The sequence below is a fragment of the Cucumis melo genome, chromosome 5 (genome assembly GCF_025177605.1).
Source record: "Cucumis melo cultivar AY chromosome 5, USDA_Cmelo_AY_1.0, whole genome shotgun sequence".
Taxonomy (NCBI): Eukaryota; Viridiplantae; Streptophyta; class Magnoliopsida; order Cucurbitales; family Cucurbitaceae; genus Cucumis; species Cucumis melo.
The window spans coordinates 30,086,099-30,103,837 of NC_066861.1; the positions used below are offsets into that span (position 1 = coordinate 30,086,099).

A 17,739-nucleotide genomic window follows, 5' to 3' on the forward strand; every position below is an offset into this window, starting at 1 on the left:
CTCAAGTACTCAAACATGTACCTTTAAAAACTTAAAAATGAAAAACTAGAAAAGTTTAGAAAACAAAATAAATTTAAAATAGGATGGAGTTATTAAATAGTCTCGTACTTGAAGCAGTAAATCTCTCCACAGAAGATTTATAATTATTAATTACATAAATTTCTATATTTAAAAAAGAAATTGAAAGTTGCCTTTGATTTGATTTGATCTTTCATTTTCAAAATTAATAGGTTGATCGTTTTAATATGGTTATATATTATTATTAATTGTTATTATTTTGGCGTTTATGCACATTTGTCCATTTGAATTGATAAGACTATCTTATATGAATTTCTATTTATTCATTCCACATTGGTACATTTCACACTATGTACTAAAACCAAAATTCCACATTTCTATTTCTTGTTATGTTTTACTTTTCTTTTCTTTTTTTAGAAATATTAGGTTATAAGCAATTATTGATTTTTCAAAAGTTACAAACCTTGCCAATAATAGTTTTCGCATTTTATAAAATACGCCTTTTAATAGTTCACATATCTTTCGACCTATATTTATATTTTTTAGTTCGAGTATGTTAAAAAATTATTCAAAATACAGTACATGACTTAGAAAATATTGTGATATATAGACGAGACTTATTTAGTTTTCAATAAATAAAGAGACATTGAATGATTTAATATGATGTTGAACTACCACCAATCAATTATTTGAGTATCGGTCCAAGGGTTGTACTACCAAATGTATGGCGAGTTAGAAAGATACTCATTATTTTTACAAAAATCCACAACCCAATCTCTCACTCTTGTAATGGATGACATTGTATATTGTTGTTTATTAAATAATAAGTGGCTTGAATGTTGCACTATCACACCTTAAATTAAAAGTCTATAGTGCACATACCAATTACTTTTTAAATGTGCTAAATCGACATTAACTTTTTAATCAATAGAAACGTGGAGATTCAAACCATTAATCTCATGACCGTTACATATTATATGTCAATTTAATTAAATTTATCGTATTAAATTACTACATCCAAAAACTTAGGGTAAGATATATAATTTATATATATAGAAAATACCATTTTTTCTTCCTTTTTTTATCCAAGCAGCTAAAGTTTAATAGATGGAAATTAAGAGGAAAAAGATGAAGGAGATTAGTGAATATGTACACTACATATAACAATCTCCAGTAAGAAACATAGAGAGAAAAGGAGAAAAAAAAATACCTCTCAGGCTGCTTGTGTAATCTAAACATAGTTCTTACATAACAGGGAACAAGAATCTTGGAAGGGGTAATTTCAAGCTAATGTGAGATATGTTCTTATCATGGTTGCTCCAGTAGGATCAGAAAGGAGATGTTTAACGAGGCACATTCTTAGGTCATTTGGAGCAATGACGAACATATACAATGCAAAAAGTGCGAGGTCTGCTGAAGATAAAGTTGATCCAAGAAATCCTTGCCACATCCTGCGTGTTAACAACAATACTGAGACTACAACTGATGTTCAGTTTATTAACAATCGACCAAAATCTTATGTCCACAATTGAAGAAAAAGAGGAAAAAACAAACGTAAAGCAACACAGACTCTGCTATAAAAGATTTTTCATCTTAATGTCAATCGCTAGTCTAAAACATAATTGGTTGATGAAGTTCCTTCATCCAATTAAACATTCTGACTTTCAATTAGATTTGGCAGCCTTTATGTTGAGTAACTACTACTTTCTTCATTTGGCTCTACATTGACTTGACTTGTTTATTTATGGCATCCAACAAGCTAAAGTACCAGGCTGTTAACAAGTCTAAGCACAAGATTATCAGACTATATGAGTAAATTTTGATGTCATCATCTTAAGAGGAAATTGATCGTACCAATCTGGCAATTGGAAGAAAGTCCGGAAAAATGTTCGAATGCCTTCAATGTCCAGTTGAACAATCAATGCAAGCCCAAAGAGAAAAAATGCTCTCTGGCGTTTCCTTTCTCGTGGCCAAAGAGTGTTCCACGCTGGAATAGAAGATAAATTAATAAACATTGAAAATTACGTGAAAGATATATGTCCAGAATAAAAAGGTCTCCTAGATAGATCTAAACAAAAAAACTGGCTCACCCAGCATTGAGATATTCCCATAATTTCTTCCGCTAGCAAGACCATCCTTTAGCTGTCCTTGCTTCAAAACTTTTGCAATAACAGAAGCATATTTTGGAGCTTCAGACAGAGATCTAACAACTGAATAACCTGCTTGAAGATTAATAATGAAGAATATAAGATTTTTTAGACTGATAATTCTATAAGATAGATGTTCAGCTCGCTTTTTTAATACCGGTGGCTGGATGTACCATGCTGGCAGCTGCACCAAATGCGAGGTTTTTCTGTTCTGTGTTTGGCAAGGATCCGCCAACTGGAATATAAGACCATTCCTACATGAAAGATTATGTCCTTTTCATTCTTTAACTGGTTTATATAAGAACTGTCAAGAATAACAAGGTGTACAAAATTTGATAACTTGATGAAAGAGAACTGATAGCATATACGATAAGCAAACAAAGTAAAGGAATTTAACCGGAGAGAGTTTCATGCCATGCATAAGTCGAGGAAAACAGATTTGTTTCCTATATACTTCACTCTCCTAGTTGACTCGCTACTAATAGGAAGAAAGGAGGGGAAAAAACAGACATACACATGACATGGACGCCCATCTCACGTATTGTTTTGAAGCAGATGTGAGATGTAAGGGGGTATCGAACAAATAGTAAGTAGTAACATGCTTTAAACGCAATGAACATCATTCACGAAAAGTACCTCTTCATATGTTTTCACTATTCGGATCCCCATAGTCTTTAATCTAGACATGAGTTTTTTCTTTAACAGATCAAATGGCATAGCTTCTTTTGAAGCTAAACAAGTTTCCTGCAAATTTTAAATTTAAGTATAATTCATACATGATTCTGAGAAAAATAAAATACAAAGATAAACTAATAAATAACAGCTGTGCAGACCTCAAAGAATACTTTTGTCGGAGACATGGGCATGGCGTAAAGAAATGTAGGATATTGCGCTTCTAAAGATGAATTTTCGTGCTTTGCGTAGTCCCTGTAGTCCATGAAAACCATAAGACTTGGATCATAAGGATTGTTTTCCACCTGAAATGGCCATACAGATGCACAGATTTGTTATCAACACAACAAAATTCCAAGAACCGAACATTATTTTGTTGAGAAAATAACACTACTGTGCATTATCGAGAATTAAAAGCAATTGTTCGATAAAACTCATCTAATTCTACATTTCACGTTTTACCTCAGATAGCAGACTCCATGAAATATATAGTACCCTTAACTTTTAATATTAGTTAAAGGAAGTTGAAACACTGTGTTAGAGTTTCTTTCAACACGGTATGCAAAGAATGATTTGCAAACTAAGCAGTGACTATCATAGAACAATTAATTTTAACAACTTTTTTAGAGATCGTATAAGTCGTCTGCACGTAGGAGGAAAAGAAAGAAGAATAAACAGAGGAATTCTCCTTCCTACCTCAACCTCCACACCGTAAGCTGTTTGGACAGACACCTTTGGTCCACCAACCTCATACTGCAGCAATTTACCTGAAGCTGCTCCTGATGCAACTGTTGCCAGTCTACAATACAATTTTAATATTTGAGGAAGGAACAAATAGTTAATATAAGTGAGCTGCGTCGAAATTCACACCGAGGCCAACAGCATGAAAATAAGGTAATGCCATTTTACCTGCACGGAACAAAAATATCATGTTCACAGGCTACAAGGCTATGGCCAGAGGTAGTTTCCATAATGCTGTTCACTCTGGAGTTGAGATATGAAACACCCGACTTGATACACCTACAGAAATTATTACATTATATAACCTCCAAATGTACAAATAAGTAGTTGTACAAAAAATCATAGTGTCTTACTTTTTAAGCAGCTCCTCATGAAGCAAATGCCTACTAACACGTCCATATGCACGGCCAATAAGAACAGGATCCTTGTCATCAAGATATATGACTGTATCCGGCCATACATGCTCTATACACCCTTCAAGTCCAAGATCTGTAAAGTTGAAAAATAGAGTTAAGATGAAAGTGGAGGCTGGAGTTACAACCATAGTAATTTATCTTGTCGCTTCACACGAAAACTTCCAGGCATTAACCTGGCCTAAACTGGATGCAACAGATGGCGTAACCTTAATACGTGAAGAAACAGTAATACATTGTGTCATTTCTTTCTTAGTTGCAAATATGACAACTTAAATCTACAGAGCTTTTCAACTAAACCTATTCAGGTTGATTTAACTATATTAAGAGGTCTTGGAGTTCAGATTGCAGTGCCATTTTCTTCACCTTTAATATTAGTAGCTCGTACAATGGATATTCACACCTTATGACACATGTGAGAATATAACCATTTAAAACTTTTGGAATGGACTTAATGAGTTATATTATAAGGGTAAGGAGAAATATATTCTATAACATAATGAGATGGATTTTGTAAGCAATTTCTCCTTGGTTATTCGCTTATTATGAGCATAGTTTAAGACTGAACTAAGTCCAGGGCGGTCTGAAATGTTGCTAAAAGAATGAGAAGCATGCATCAACATACCTTTAAATTCATCTTCCCACACGCCATAATTATTTGTAAATGGCAGATCTGGACCAATGAGTCCAACTTTTAACCCCAAAGCAGCAGATTCCGCAGCCAGAGCAAGACCAGCAGGACCACAACCAATAACCACCAAATCCAGTACGCCATTTCCAATTGATATTGGCGGTAGCTGCAACAATAATAAAAGGAGGTATCCCACACTTAAATTGAAACGCCTGTAGAATAGTATTCATTACTAGAAACAGAATCACATAAAAGATAATGGAAAAGAAAATACAGTTCAACCCTTTCTAGAAATCCAGCCATTCATTACTTATTTTTTAAAACAATATTGCATTATAAAAGAAGTATTGATCATATACTTCAAACTTGAAATGTCCTCAATCAAATCCAACAATATCAGTCCGATCCTAAGTCTTATGCCGGACGTTAAAAGAAAACTTAAACGTTGGCCATGAGTAATAACCCGAAGTTGAAAAATGGAGAGTGTCATAGAGACAATAGTTTCATTAAACTAACCATCTGAAGTATAATTGCATAGTTTAATCAAACCATAGACCATAGAGGCCCACAGATATAAGCTTTGAAATAAGGGTGGATTTAGTCATTAATGTATATAAGATTGAACGGAGTTTTAGCTTTTACGAACACAGTCATATTAAATTATAGCGGCATCAATCCAAATAACAAGTAGGAAAATGTTGAAATGAATTTGAGCTTTTAATAATTATCGACAAACTGCAAAAAGCTATGGCGACTAAAATAGCAAAAAGGAAAGCGATGAAATAGTAAGAAGAGTGGGAAGAGATAGCCGAACCTCGTCAGCGAGCTTGGACTGCATCTCCATCGTCTTGTTCTGCTGCATTTGAACAAACAGAAGCTCAGAGCCACCGCCCTTGATATAATCTTCGTCGTCTGCGAATCCTTCTCTGACTGCGATACAACTCTCACTTCCTGCACTTGCCATAGCAAGCACCGAAGGACGACGCAAACGGAACTGACGACTTTCTGTTCTACATAATAACTGGAGTCTCCTAGTTCCAGTAGAAGCTAGATTAGAGGTATTAGAAGCGGCCATTGCCGCAAAGTTCCGAGCAGCGAGTCCCATACACTCCATTGAAGACTTTTGGTAAAAGAAGAAGCAAGCAACTACGCCATTAATGGAGGTTTTGAGTTGGATGAGAAGATGGAATAAACAAAAGCAAAAGCAAAAGAGGTAATGAGAATGGAATTTGGCGTTGCCTCGCTAGTTCTGGAATTCTTGTGTACTTGGGCTTAACCTCCAATTTTGTAGGTTGTGGGATAGGGAGGGAAATTAAATGGTGGTGTTTTATTCACTGATTTGTCAAACGGCCATCCGCCAACTCCACGTGTGAACAACCGATTGGTTTTAAGTCCCTTGAAAAAGATACCTTATCCATGGAAGGAAAACGATTCGTTTTGTTGGAGGCGAGGACGGGGCATCCGGGCAGCCCAATCTCGATTGGCGGGAAGGTTCGAAATCCCACGTCTTACAACTCTCTAAGACCGCACCCGCACCCGCACCCGCACCCTGATCGAGTACCAAACCAATGAGTTATTGTTTTTACTGAAATACCCCTTAATTTTACCAAATAAATTTAAGCGTTGTTTTCTTTTTCATTCATTTCTCTTTCACTATCTATGTTTTTGTTTGTGTTTTTCCTTTTTTTTTTTTTGCCAAACATACATAATATCGTGTGGAACCACAACCTAACTTCAGCTCATTAGATAATTCAATATTTATCTTCCTAAATCAAGATATGATAAAACTGCAAAAAAAAAAAACACTAGCAACTTTGTTTATCTTTTAAGAATATTGTACAAATACACGACACTAAATTAATCGTCATAAAAAACTATTTAGAAGGATTTTAATTATAAACAATAAAAATTTACCTTCGTAATGAGAGTAATGACTTTCATCAAATCAGAATTGATGACTTTTACTTTTATGTTAAGACTTCAGATGTATTCATACTTATGTATCTAGTTCTTTATCATATATATAAAAAAATAGTTTAAAAAAAACGTAATAAGAATTTGTCGTGTACAAATTGTGATTTGATAATTTAATATAATATACAAGAGTATGATGTAGCTTGGGATTAACTACCTATTTTTTTTTTATGTTTACTAAATTAATTGTTTTTAATCATTCATTTAACTTTTATAAACTTTTGTGTTCTAAAAAAATAATAATTATAATGGCAACAAAACCAAATAGATTATAAGAGATTGAATTTTGTATCCAATCAAATAAACAAGGTTTATAGACACTAAATAGGTTATTGAACTTTGAATTTGCGTCCATAACATCCCGCAACATTCTTGAAAATTACAATTGTAAACTTACGCTAAGCGACTTTTGAGAACTTATATCTCAATCAATTACCTATGTTTAAGTAACTAATCCAAATGAGGTTTGTATAAAATATATATATATATATATATATATATATATCGGAACCACACATATTACATGTAGATCTTTAAACGATAAAAAAAAATAAATAAAAAAATAGGTAATAATAGATAAATAAAATTAGTTAAAACGAACCATAAGGATTTGACATGTGCAATTATTATTATTAATTATTCTGACTAATGTTGGGAGGGATGATGACTCTAATCAATCTCAAAATGAATAGTAGCTGAATTGGGTTGGTCATGCTTGTTGGTTTGTATGCACACTATACGATTTTGACCAAATAGAGAAAGTAAATACATAAAACTAGCGGTTAAATTTCGAACTCGTTATCTTCACGTTTATGACGGCGAATTCTGGTCACCGGTACGCGCAAAATTGTCATCCAAACCCAAAAGTCAATCGTCAACTCCTCGCAGAGCTAAGAACGACGACGACCCAATTAAATTATACAAATTAAAATGCAAAGTAAATTCAAAAAATAAATAAAAATTTGGACTGGCTCTTGTTGATGGTGGTGTTTCTAAGGCAATGACATCCGTAGCGGTTGCCGTTAACGGCGTCCGCGGCGGCAAAGGCGGCGGAGGAAGCCGCCGCGCTGTGAGATGGGCCGTCGAGAATCTCTTGCCGACCGCCGATCGTTTCATATTGGTTCACGTTATGCCCAAAATCACCTCCATCCCCACCCCAAGTATTTTTCTCTCTAAAACTGTTTGTTTGGTTGCTGAGAAACACTGGGAAAATAAATCTTAATAACAACTTCTTAATCTTTTTGTTATATAGTGGGGGATCTTGTAGCTGTCTCAGAACTTGATGCAGATGTGGTAGCTCTTTATGTTCATGATGTGAAACAGAAATATGAACAAGTTTTTGTCCCTTTTAAAAAGTTATGTAGAAGAGAAAAGGTAATTTCAACGTCATTTTTTAAAGTTTAGCTCCAAATTTGTGGTAAATTGAAAATGGGCATTTGTTCTGCAGTTTCTTCTTTTGGTAGAAACTTTGATTTTGGAGGATGATAATCCTGCCACTGCACTTTTGAGATATGCATCTGAATCTGGAATTAAATGTTTGGTTTTGGGTTCTTGTTTTAGAACTTGCATAGCGAGGTAATTTGGTAAAATTTGTGTTATTAACTTATCATTCAGCCTTTGGAAGTTTGTGCTAATATTTGTGTCAAAATTCCAATTCAAGTTCATTCATGAAATGATGATGTGATATTCAACATTTTGATACTAACTTTTGGATAATTTATCTGAAGGAAGCTTAAAGGTGATTCAGTACCCTCTGCTATTATGAGAACTGCTTCTAGTTCTTTTGATATTTATGTTAAATATAAGAGAAGAGTTATCACAAGAAAGGCTAGTACTGCTCCATCTACTGGTAATTTGTTGAAACCGTTTTCTTCTCTTGTTAGTTTTTTAATACAAGTCGTTAAGAAATCGATAATCAAAGAATAAACAGAAAACGTAAACAATAGATAACCAATACAAATTTACTTGGTTCACTTACAGTGAGTTAGTTATGTCTGCGAGTAGAGGGATTGTGTTAGACATTATATTAAATTTGGTTTTATCAACCAGATTTGGGTTGATTGGTGATTTAAGAGTGTAAATGATGTAAATAAGATAATTAGGAATACAACTTAGATTTTCAATGATGTGTAATTGTTTTTGCAGAAACTGACTCGAGGCAGTGGATGCTTGGTGACACTGATTACTACATGGGTTCCAGTGCTGTTAGTGCAAAATCATTGGGAACTCTGTCTCTGTCTTCCTTGTCGATTTCTCATCAAAGGGGTGACAGCATCGGAGTTGACTCTACTGAGCAACTGAACTCTTTGCATACTCTTACTGAGGAGGTTTTTGTTTTTTTGTTTTATTGTTTTATTGTTTCAAGCTTTGCTTCCATCTCGGTTTTGTTTTCTAGATGGAATTTTGTTACAAGTTGTAGGTGATACTATGGTGAATTCTTAAATAAACGTCCTAAATTGCAGGAAGATATGCAGGCTGAAGTCGAATCTCTGCAGCTAGAACTAGAGACCACTGTTTCCTTGTACAAACAAGCTTGTGAAGAACTAGTACACACTCAGAAGAAGGTGAGAGAGCTCAATCATTGTATTAGTTTCGACCTGACGTTTTATGGAGGGAGGTTTTAGAATCTCCATAGGATTTTGTGGAGAGTACTGGTAGTTAAAGCTGAATCATGATGCTGTAAGATGCATTTGAGCATTTACACCGCACACCACAATATGAGATGGAGTTAGCAGTGATAAATTTGGTGATTTAATTGGAATTTGAACCTTTACCCTACTATTGGCTTTACAGAAATTAAAAGAAACAATGTAAATGCCTATTTTTTCTTCAATTTGCAGGTTCAGTCACTTACCTCAGAATACCTTGAAGAATCAAGAAAAGTGACTGCTGCTTTGGAAAGGGAAGAATCTTTGAGGAAAGCTGCTGCTAAGGAGAAAGCTAAGCACTTGGAAGCCATTAAAGAGCTTGAGGAGGCTAAAGACTTGCTGGCTAAAGAAGCTTATGAAAGGCAGTTAGCTGAGCTTAATGCCATAAAGGAGTCCGTGGAGAAGGAGAAAATTGTTGATACTCTTCTGACTAATGATAGGAGATACAGAAGATATACCACTGCTGAAATAGAGGCTGCAACAAATTTCTTCAATGAAGTTAATGTGATCGGCGAGGGAGGATATGGGAAAGTCTATAAATGCAGTCTTGATCATACCCCTGTAGCCATCAAGGTTATTCAACACGACATATACGAGAAAAAAGACGAGTTTCTAAAAGAGGTACCGTTTGTTACAAAAAGTTTCTAACTGATCTTCATGTTTCTTTATCTAATTAATGATCCTCATTCCATCACCTGAACTTATCTCTGCAGGTTGAAATTCTTAGCCAGATACGACATCCACACGTGGTTTTACTGCTTGGAGCTTGTCCCGAGCGAGGTTGCTTGATCTATGAATACATGGAAAATGGAAGCTTAGATGACCATATCTTTCTCCGGAATGGAAAAGCTCCCCTCCCTTGGTCTACTAGATTTAGAATAGTTTTTCAAGTAGCTTCTGGGCTTGCATTTTTACACAATTCAAAGCCAGAGCCTATTATTCATAGAGATCTTAAACCGGGCAATATCTTACTTGATAGAAACTTTGTAAGCAAAATCTCAGATGTTGGAATGGCTAAGATCATTGGTGATATCGTGCCAGACAATGTCACGGAGTACCGAAACACCGTTCTTGCTGGTACACTACATTACATGGATCCTGAATATCAGAGAACTGGCACACTTCGGCCAAAGTCGGATACTTACGCACTTGGAGTAACAATTCTGCAGTTGTTGACTGGGCGACAACCACACGGTCTTCTTCTCGCTATTGAAAATTCCATTGCAAGCGCTTCCCTTGCAGATATTCTAGACAAGTCAATTAGTGACTGGCCTCTAGCTAAAGCTGAAGAGCTAGCTCGGCTTGCATTGAAGTGCTTGAAACTTAGATGCAGGGATAGGCCAGATCTTGAATCTGAAGTTCTTCCAGTCCTTAAAAGACTTGTTGATTTTGCAGACACTTTTCAAAAGGAAGACAAAGGTTTTGGCAATCCCCCAAGCCACTACTTCTGCCCAATCCTCCAGGTGAACTTAAAACACACACTACACAGACCATCATCAGTTCTTCAGAAGCTTGAGTTAAACTTCTTTTGTTGTATTTTATTTTTTGAACACAGGAAGTCATGGAGGATCCTTATATAGCAGCTGATGGCTTTACTTATGAGTATGTAGCCATTAAAGCATGGCTCGATAAACACGATGTATCGCCGGTGACAAAGCTTAAGCTCCAGCATTCTTTTTTTATTCCAAACCACACTCTACGTTCCGCCATACAAGAGTGGAGGTCAAGAGCGACTTCTTCGTCTTCCTAATTTGGACAATTTGATTGTAATTTCTCGAGCATTCATATGTTTGTTGCTTTCATCATTGTTAATATTTGTATAGTGTATAGCGCAGTCTCAGGAATGTTTAGTATTGGTTTGTTCTGTGAACTACGTCCAATAATATTCAAAGTTTATTTAGAAAATGAATTGAGAGTTCAATGGTATATTTTCACAGCTCAGCCGTCAACTGACTAAATTGTCCATGAGATTGCAAATTAAAATAATGGTCTTATTCACTTCAGATTTAAAATATAAAATATTGTAGGAATTTTTTAATACTAAAACGAGTGTTTTAATTCGTCAAAACTAGTGAAAGCGGACCTGTTTGGAATACATATAATTGCACTAATTTAAGTACTTAAATACAAGCTTGTAAGCTGACTCGTTGATGAGCAATAAATATCAATCAAGTAGTATAAAGTTTCCATTACATTAACCAATATATATACCAAAAAGTTTTTCCAGTTTCCTCGACTGCCTACAATGATTTTCATTTCATCTGTCCAAAATAATTGAATCACATTCCTCACTTTACATTGTAGTAAAAACACAAACTATATTACAACGAGCATTACATAGTTTACATTTAGGATTATTTAACTCGTCAACAAATGAATTGGGTTCTTGAATGTCCCCCAGTGAAGTTTGGATCTTGCAGTAACCTATTTCCTCCCATCAAAGGCATTTAAGTAATTAAATGAGATGTTAAAGTCGAAGAGCCTGTGGCCTACTCCTGTTCCTGGTGAGCAAGTTTACCTTGTTTAGATGGAAATAAAATGAGATTTGGAAAATGAAACTTGAAAAACATGAATGGGGGATAGTTCTTCAGTCGATCTATCTTCGAGCAACTAAGTAATATGATGTTAACGTGTTAAATTTCAAGCTCTGGGATCAGGATCAACAAGAGATCACAAGTTACCATATAAAATTAGAAGGTTGCCAATGGAGAACCAGCATCTTTGAAGTAAGCTGCAAGATCTACATCGAAGTTCTCGAACTTTTTGATGAAAGGATGCACCTTACAAAGAAAAAGTATCCAATTAACAAGGTTTAATCCACATTCAGAATCCAATATGACTTGTTATAATTTAATCGTAATTATAGTAGTAAAGAACAGCAGAAGGATCAATTATACCAGAAGTTCACGTGCAGAGCTTCTTTTTTGTGGATCTTTCTGTAAGCTAGCCAAAATATAAAAGCCAATTCATCAAGTAGAAAATTCTCGCTCGAAAAATAGCAAAATAAAATTATACTAAACCATATTTTCCAAAGTTTGGGGACAGTTTCAGCAATTTAGAGTCGCTATAGAAGTATGAAATCTTTTGGTCTAGAAACAGCAGAGACAATTTCATACGATTCGCAAACCCAAAAGCTCGTATACCATGAAGAAATGAAAGAGCAGAACTCTGGTGAAAATTGTTCGGGCGCAGAAGGCGATGCTAGTTCTACTACGGCCACCATAACATCAAAAAAGCCTTCCCATCCTTTATCCTTATCTGGTGGAGAATATGGAAATTGACCCGTCGCACATTCAAGCAAAATCAAACCCAAACTCCATATGTCACTTTTGTTGTCGTATTTGTCCCCATTGAGTCTCTCCGGCTGCAATCATAGCATGAAACTACAAGAATTTAGAGCACTATACCATATATTAGAAAATAAAATATGGTTGAAAACCGAGCAACTACTACTGAGTTAAGTAATTGTTAAGTTACTTACAGACATGTAAGCATATGTGCCGACAAAAGAATTTGCTTGATCGGCCGTATTTGCCAGTATAGCGCTTACACCAAAGTCAGTAATCTTAACTTCCCCTCTATGATTTATCAATAAATTTGAAGGCTTAAGGTCTCTGTGGATGACATGTTTTTCGTGGTGAAGGTATATTAACCCGTTTAGTACCTATATTTAACGAGGAGACAACAAAGTATTGAATTTGCGTTCACATTTTCACAAATCAAATGTGCGTTAAACTTCCTCATACCTGGTAACAAATGGCTGCAAGATACGGCTCTAGGACTGTTTCAACTTTTTTCAGAAGATCTGCAAGCGATCCACCATCCATGTATTCCAAGATTATGAAAATGGCACCATTGTCATAGAAGATTTGATAACAGACAACGATGTAAGGGTTTTGTGCCAACTGATTAATTTTTAGTTCCTTGGCAACCAGCCTACAATAAGATTCCTCGGCATTCATCTGAATCACCTGAATTAGAACGTCAAAAGAATCTCAACTTTATTGAGAAGGAAACACAAGAATTCGTCATATAAGACCCATTTTATGGAAAAACTCGGCAAGGATGACGAGTTAGGCAGAAACTAATGGAAACTTTGCTTGTAAGAAACAAGCAAAAAGTGATGGTGAAAGAACTACATCTTCATATTTTTAAACTAAGTAGCAAGGGCAAGTGCTTCACCGTCAAATGAGTTTTTAGAACTAGCCGATGGACTAATTTTCGAATAATGGCGAAATTATAGACATGCTTTTGATTCAATTTGAAGTACTATTTAATGAACAAACAAATCAAATATTCAACAAAATGTTGCCGAAAAAAGAAAAGAGAGAGAGTAACCTTTAGAGCAAAAAACTGGTTGGTCCATTTATGTCGGACTAATTGAACAATTCCACCATTTCCTTTTCCAATGACTTTTATCGAGTCTAAATCTGCTAAAGACAAATGGTTGTCTGAGGGCTTTATTGGTGGAGGCTGATCGATCAACAACATAAAAAACCACGAAACAATTAAATAGCGAAATTAGATCTGATTCTCAGCTTTCTAGCAGAATATTCTCGAATACCAAACAGAGCACGAGAAAAAATGGGAGGCAGCTCCATCGACACAGAGGAAATGAAAAAGGTAAACTAAAAAAGAAAAACACATTTTATTCCGGCATTGGCAAGCTTAGGGCAAAAACCCCCTGAGCCATCTGTTTAGCAGTACCCTAGCAATGGAGAAACGGTCGGAAGGAAAAAAAAAAAAAGACAAGAAAAAACAGAACAAGCTCAAAATTGCGTACACTTTCGTCGTCCGTTTGAGAAACAATCCGCACGCCGTCCTTATTAACAAGCAAATCGCCATCGGTGAAAGTACCGCTTCGAGTTCTGTAATGATCACAGACGCCATAAACGGAATTATTAAGCAAAACCGGGAATGCATTCTCAGAGAGAGAGAGAGAGAGAGAGAGGAGAAGAGAAAGCAAATTACATGAATGCAAAAGAAACTTCGTCGGGAGGAGGTAGAAGAAGCTTTAAGTTAGGATTCATGGAGCTGTCCTTCTTCATCAATGGCGGGCGTATTATTATCCTCGTGCTGTGAGTCGTACTGAAGTCTTCTTGAAACGAAGAGAAGTAGAGAAGTGAAATAAAAAATAAAGGTTGTTTTGAGTTTGCAATTTGGCCCTTCAAATAATTAAAATTTATATATATAATAGTAATCAAATAAAATATTGATATTGGGGAAGGAAAGGAATAGCGGCAACCGGTCTGGTGGAGGACCCGGGCGTGAAGAAGACCATCGCTGACTTCTTTGTATTTAACCCGCGTTGCCTTCTTCACTGCCTCTCCCTCTCCCCCTTTTACTTTCCCAAATTTTCCCCCCACCTTTTGTCTATATGTAATTCTATCAGTATTCTTTTACACATTCCTATTTTATTTTTATTATCTTTTAAAAAAAGAATTCTTTTTTTTCTTAATTTGAAACTCTAATTTTGATAATATATATATATTTATGCACATACAATTATTAAAACAATTACATTTTATAAATTTGTTTTGAAAATTACTTTATTTCCTTTGGAGTCGTCAAATGAAGTTATTTATAATGTTCTTTTAACACATATATGGTTATGTACTCTCTGTTTGATACACATCGTCTACAACTACGTATAACTTTGACAATGTGAGAATCATTGCGTGCTCGAAGCTACAAAATATCATGCTGAATTTGATTCGATTATTTTTATTGATATATATTTCTAATCGTATAAGGTCTAACTTTTTTCTCTAGAATCCGTGTTTCACCCCATCCTACTCTTAGTTTAAGTTTGTTGTAGTAAAAAAAAGAAAGTAGAAATAACAATGACATGAAGAAGAACGTGTGGGGTTTAGGAATACTCACAAGTCACGAGTGTCTCAACCAAACACTAGTTTGAATGATTGAGACATATGTGTGTATAAACTATAAAACTAAGTTTGAGGATTACAACTAACTGTGAACAATCATGATATATAATTATGTATATTATTTAGACTATGAAAAGTGTAAAGGTATGTACATTGCATATGCACACACACACACTTTCCATCACAAATTCTTACTCTTTAATTTTACCTAAGTTATGTATGAACTTTTATGTTTGTCTCCTTTATTTATCACAAATATAAATATATCAATCAAATTTTTTTATATTTTTAAAAGTTAAAAACGGATGGAAATTAAAGTAATCAAAGGTTTAAAAAATATATTATCCTTAATGGTTTTAAAAGTTTCATTTCTACTTTATTAAATAAAGAGAAAAGGTTTCATTCATACTTAAAATATCGTAAAACGAGTCTTTGCAAACTTAATCACACTAGAAAGTAAGTATAGAACCAGACATTAAGTTGTTCAGAAGAATCAGACCAAAATGCATTTTTAATCACAACATAAATCAAATAGCTACGGCATATGTCTATCGATCGAAATATTAAAGGATTGAATCCTTCTATCCACACTTTGTTATTATTATTCAAATAAATAAAATTATATCAAATTGCTTATTATTATATCATTATTAAAAAAAGCACGGGTTGAATTAACAAAAGAATTGAATGGTGAGTAAATATTGCAATACAAGTAAAACCCATTAATTTAATGAAACAAAAAATGTATAGTTTAACTTTTCAAGTTTTATTAGTGTTACGGGTAGATTTGAACTAAAGAGCATATTCAATTGAGTTTGCGAACTATCAGATCAAGAAAATGGTAAAACTCAAGCTAGAAAACTAACACCTAAGGGTCCAATTACACAGCGTAAGAGGGAAGTTTTGAGTCCAGGCTTTAAGTGATTTGCTTTTCCAACTCTGATCCTCATTTGATGAATGGTGTATTTTCTAATGTAGTTGTGCCTCAAAACGATTATAGTTTGGTCAAAAGTCCAAATTGACCTCCTCCATCGAAGATAGGGTCAAGTCCGATCTTCCACATTTGATAGACAGTGACATGCATTACATGCATGCTCTAGCACATTTGACTAGAAAACTAAATAAAATATGACTAGGAGAATCAAATTTAACATAATGAATAATGAAGTAAGTTCAATCTTACGACCAATTTTTTTTATTAATGCTCATGACCTGCTTTTTCTCCTAGGGATCTAACATACAGTATAAGTTTTATAATTCATTTGCACACTGAATATTGAAATCCTCTTATTATGTTTAGAAGTTGTAATCTTTACCAAACATCTTGATTAATTTAGAAACAATATAATAATAAATAAATAAATAAATCCTTACTTCTCTTTTCATCTTTTATTCATTTTCAGCATAGTTAGTAGTGCTCTCTTTTTCAGTGGTGTGAAATCATGAGCTCAGTTCACACATGTTTCAAATTGGATTTATTTATTCTCTATTGATTCATTTGGTTTATTTTAGAGATTAGTATTTGATTTTACTACATTCATTCAAGTCATATTTTAGAGATTAGTATTTGATTTTACTACATTCATTCATAGTCAAAGTCTCTCACACGTCACACGTGTCTTTGACTTTAATGTCATTGGAAAATTCCCCCTTTTTATGTTTAAACCACATCTCAGCTACCGTGTTTACTTAAACTACATATGTATGTGTCATATTCCAAGTCTCCACCTACAATTACTAAATTATTAAATAGCTTAATCTTCTCTAATTAAAAATTAATCATACTACAATTATTAAATTATTAAATAGCTTAATCTCCTCTAATTAAAAATTAATCATAGTCCAAGAGATGATGATGATGTTGACATTGATCTCGTATCTTTTTTTAACACGATCATGTCTGTCTCTTGGAAATTAACAACTAATTAGAAACTAGAGTACAGTCTATTTGCTTGTTTGTTTGTTTATGCATGTATTGTATTTAAATCTAGAATTAGTTGCCTAAAGTTTATTTAGGATAAAAATAACTAGTAGCGGCCTAAAGTTTATTTAGGATAAAAATAACTAGTAGTTGCCATAAGTTTCCCAACTAATTTAAGTAATCTAGAGTGGTTAAATTACTTACCCATTAGATGTAATGGTGTAATCCTATAAGTAACATTTGAGTTTGAAGTGTAAGAGTGAACATTGTTCAATAGTAAACGACGTACTTTTTTAGTACAAATGAACCTCAAATTTGTGAAGAAGAAAAACATACAAATTATTAAATAGAGATATGGTTAAGTAATATAAAATTGTTTTGGAAATATGTTAAATCAATCTGTTTGGTATAATAATCAAATTCTGTTGATTGCTTTCTTATTATCTGTAAATCAAATAGATTTTGCAAATACTTAGACGTATTCTATTTTTAAACTATTTCTAAATTAAATTCTATAACTCAAAAAAAAATAATGAAAAGGAAAACATTTCTATATTGTGCATCCAAAATTCTAAATTACCTTACAAACAAAAATGAATAACATTCTTAAAATATACAGCTTTTTATATTAAAATTGGAAAAATAGTTATATAGGAAAATATTTTGAGTTTTATTTTTCTAAAAAA

The 17,739-nt window shown here is 34.0% G+C and overlaps 3 protein-coding genes across 6 annotated transcripts; 1 reads left to right on the plus strand and 2 right to left on the minus strand.

Moving 5' to 3' along the window:
* Positions 1–1,133: 1,133 nt before the first annotated feature.
* On the minus strand, positions 1,134–5,923 carry LOC103498607 (lycopene epsilon cyclase, chloroplastic). The gene is given in 11 exon segments (NM_001328474.1): positions 1,134–1,469; positions 1,873–2,005; positions 2,109–2,237; positions 2,323–2,419; positions 2,802–2,909; positions 2,999–3,142; positions 3,534–3,636; positions 3,747–3,857; positions 3,932–4,067; positions 4,617–4,788; positions 5,437–5,923. Coding segments are annotated over 11 exon segments (1,602 nt in total). The 5' UTR covers positions 5,737–5,923; the 3' UTR covers positions 1,134–1,300.
* A 1,489-nt stretch (positions 5,924–7,412) lies between these two features.
* On the plus strand, positions 7,413–11,165 carry LOC103498614 (U-box domain-containing protein 34-like). Of its 2 annotated transcripts, XM_008461278.3 has the most exons (9): positions 7,413–7,756; positions 7,849–7,970; positions 8,044–8,171; positions 8,324–8,445; positions 8,742–8,923; positions 9,059–9,160; positions 9,437–9,865; positions 9,958–10,707; positions 10,800–11,165. In XM_008461278.3, the coding sequence occupies exons 1-9, from the start codon at positions 7,597–7,599 to the stop codon at positions 10,992–10,994; spliced, it is 2,190 nt and encodes a 729-aa protein (XP_008459500.2). In that variant the 5' UTR covers positions 7,413–7,596; the 3' UTR covers positions 10,995–11,165. The 2 variants fall into 2 exon arrangements, with proteins under 2 accessions (XP_008459500.2, XP_050940874.1); XM_051084917.1 differs by lacking the exons at positions 7,413–7,756; positions 8,044–8,171.
* Positions 11,166–11,408: 243 nt separating this feature from the next.
* Positions 11,409–14,575, minus strand: LOC103498623 (mitogen-activated protein kinase kinase 2-like). 3 transcript variants are annotated; one of them, XM_051084919.1, is made up of 9 exons: positions 14,216–14,575; positions 14,028–14,112; positions 13,583–13,717; positions 12,991–13,215; positions 12,726–12,908; positions 12,388–12,608; positions 12,142–12,187; positions 11,926–12,024; positions 11,409–11,745 (listed from the first exon to the last, which is right to left on the minus strand). In XM_051084919.1, the coding sequence occupies exons 1-8, from the start codon at positions 14,290–14,292 to the stop codon at positions 11,935–11,937; spliced, it is 1,062 nt and encodes a 353-aa protein (XP_050940876.1). In that variant the 5' UTR covers positions 14,293–14,575; the 3' UTR covers positions 11,409–11,745; positions 11,926–11,934. The 3 variants fall into 3 exon arrangements, with proteins under 3 accessions (XP_050940876.1, XP_050940877.1, XP_050940875.1); XM_051084920.1 differs by having other exon boundaries at positions 12,991–13,206; positions 14,216–14,414; XM_051084918.1 differs by having other exon boundaries at positions 11,409–11,762; positions 14,216–14,414.
* Positions 14,576–17,739: the final 3,164 nt, after the last annotated feature.

Bases quoted from the DNA above. Each gene is read 5' to 3' on its own strand.
- LOC103498614 (XM_008461278.3), top strand. From the start codon at position 7,597: ATGACATCCGTAGCGGTTGCCGTTAACGGCGTCCGCGGCGGCAAAGGC. The intron at 8,172-8,323 runs GTAATTTGGTAA...ATTTATCTGAAG, and splicing joins TTTAGAACTTGCATAGCGAG to GAAGCTTAAAGGTGATTCAG. The intron at 10,708-10,799 runs GTGAACTTAAAA...TTTTGAACACAG, and splicing joins ACTTCTGCCCAATCCTCCAG to GAAGTCATGGAGGATCCTTA.
- LOC103498623 (XM_051084919.1), bottom strand. From the start codon at position 14,292: ATGAAGAAGGACAGCTCCATGAATCCTAACTTAAAGCTTCTTCTACCT. The intron at 13,718-14,027 runs GTACGCAATTTT...TTGATCGATCAG, and splicing joins CTCAAACGGACGACGAAAGT to CCTCCACCAATAAAGCCCTC. The intron at 12,025-12,141 runs GTATAATTGATC...TTTCTTTGTAAG, and splicing joins GCTCTGCACGTGAACTTCTG to GTGCATCCTTTCATCAAAAA.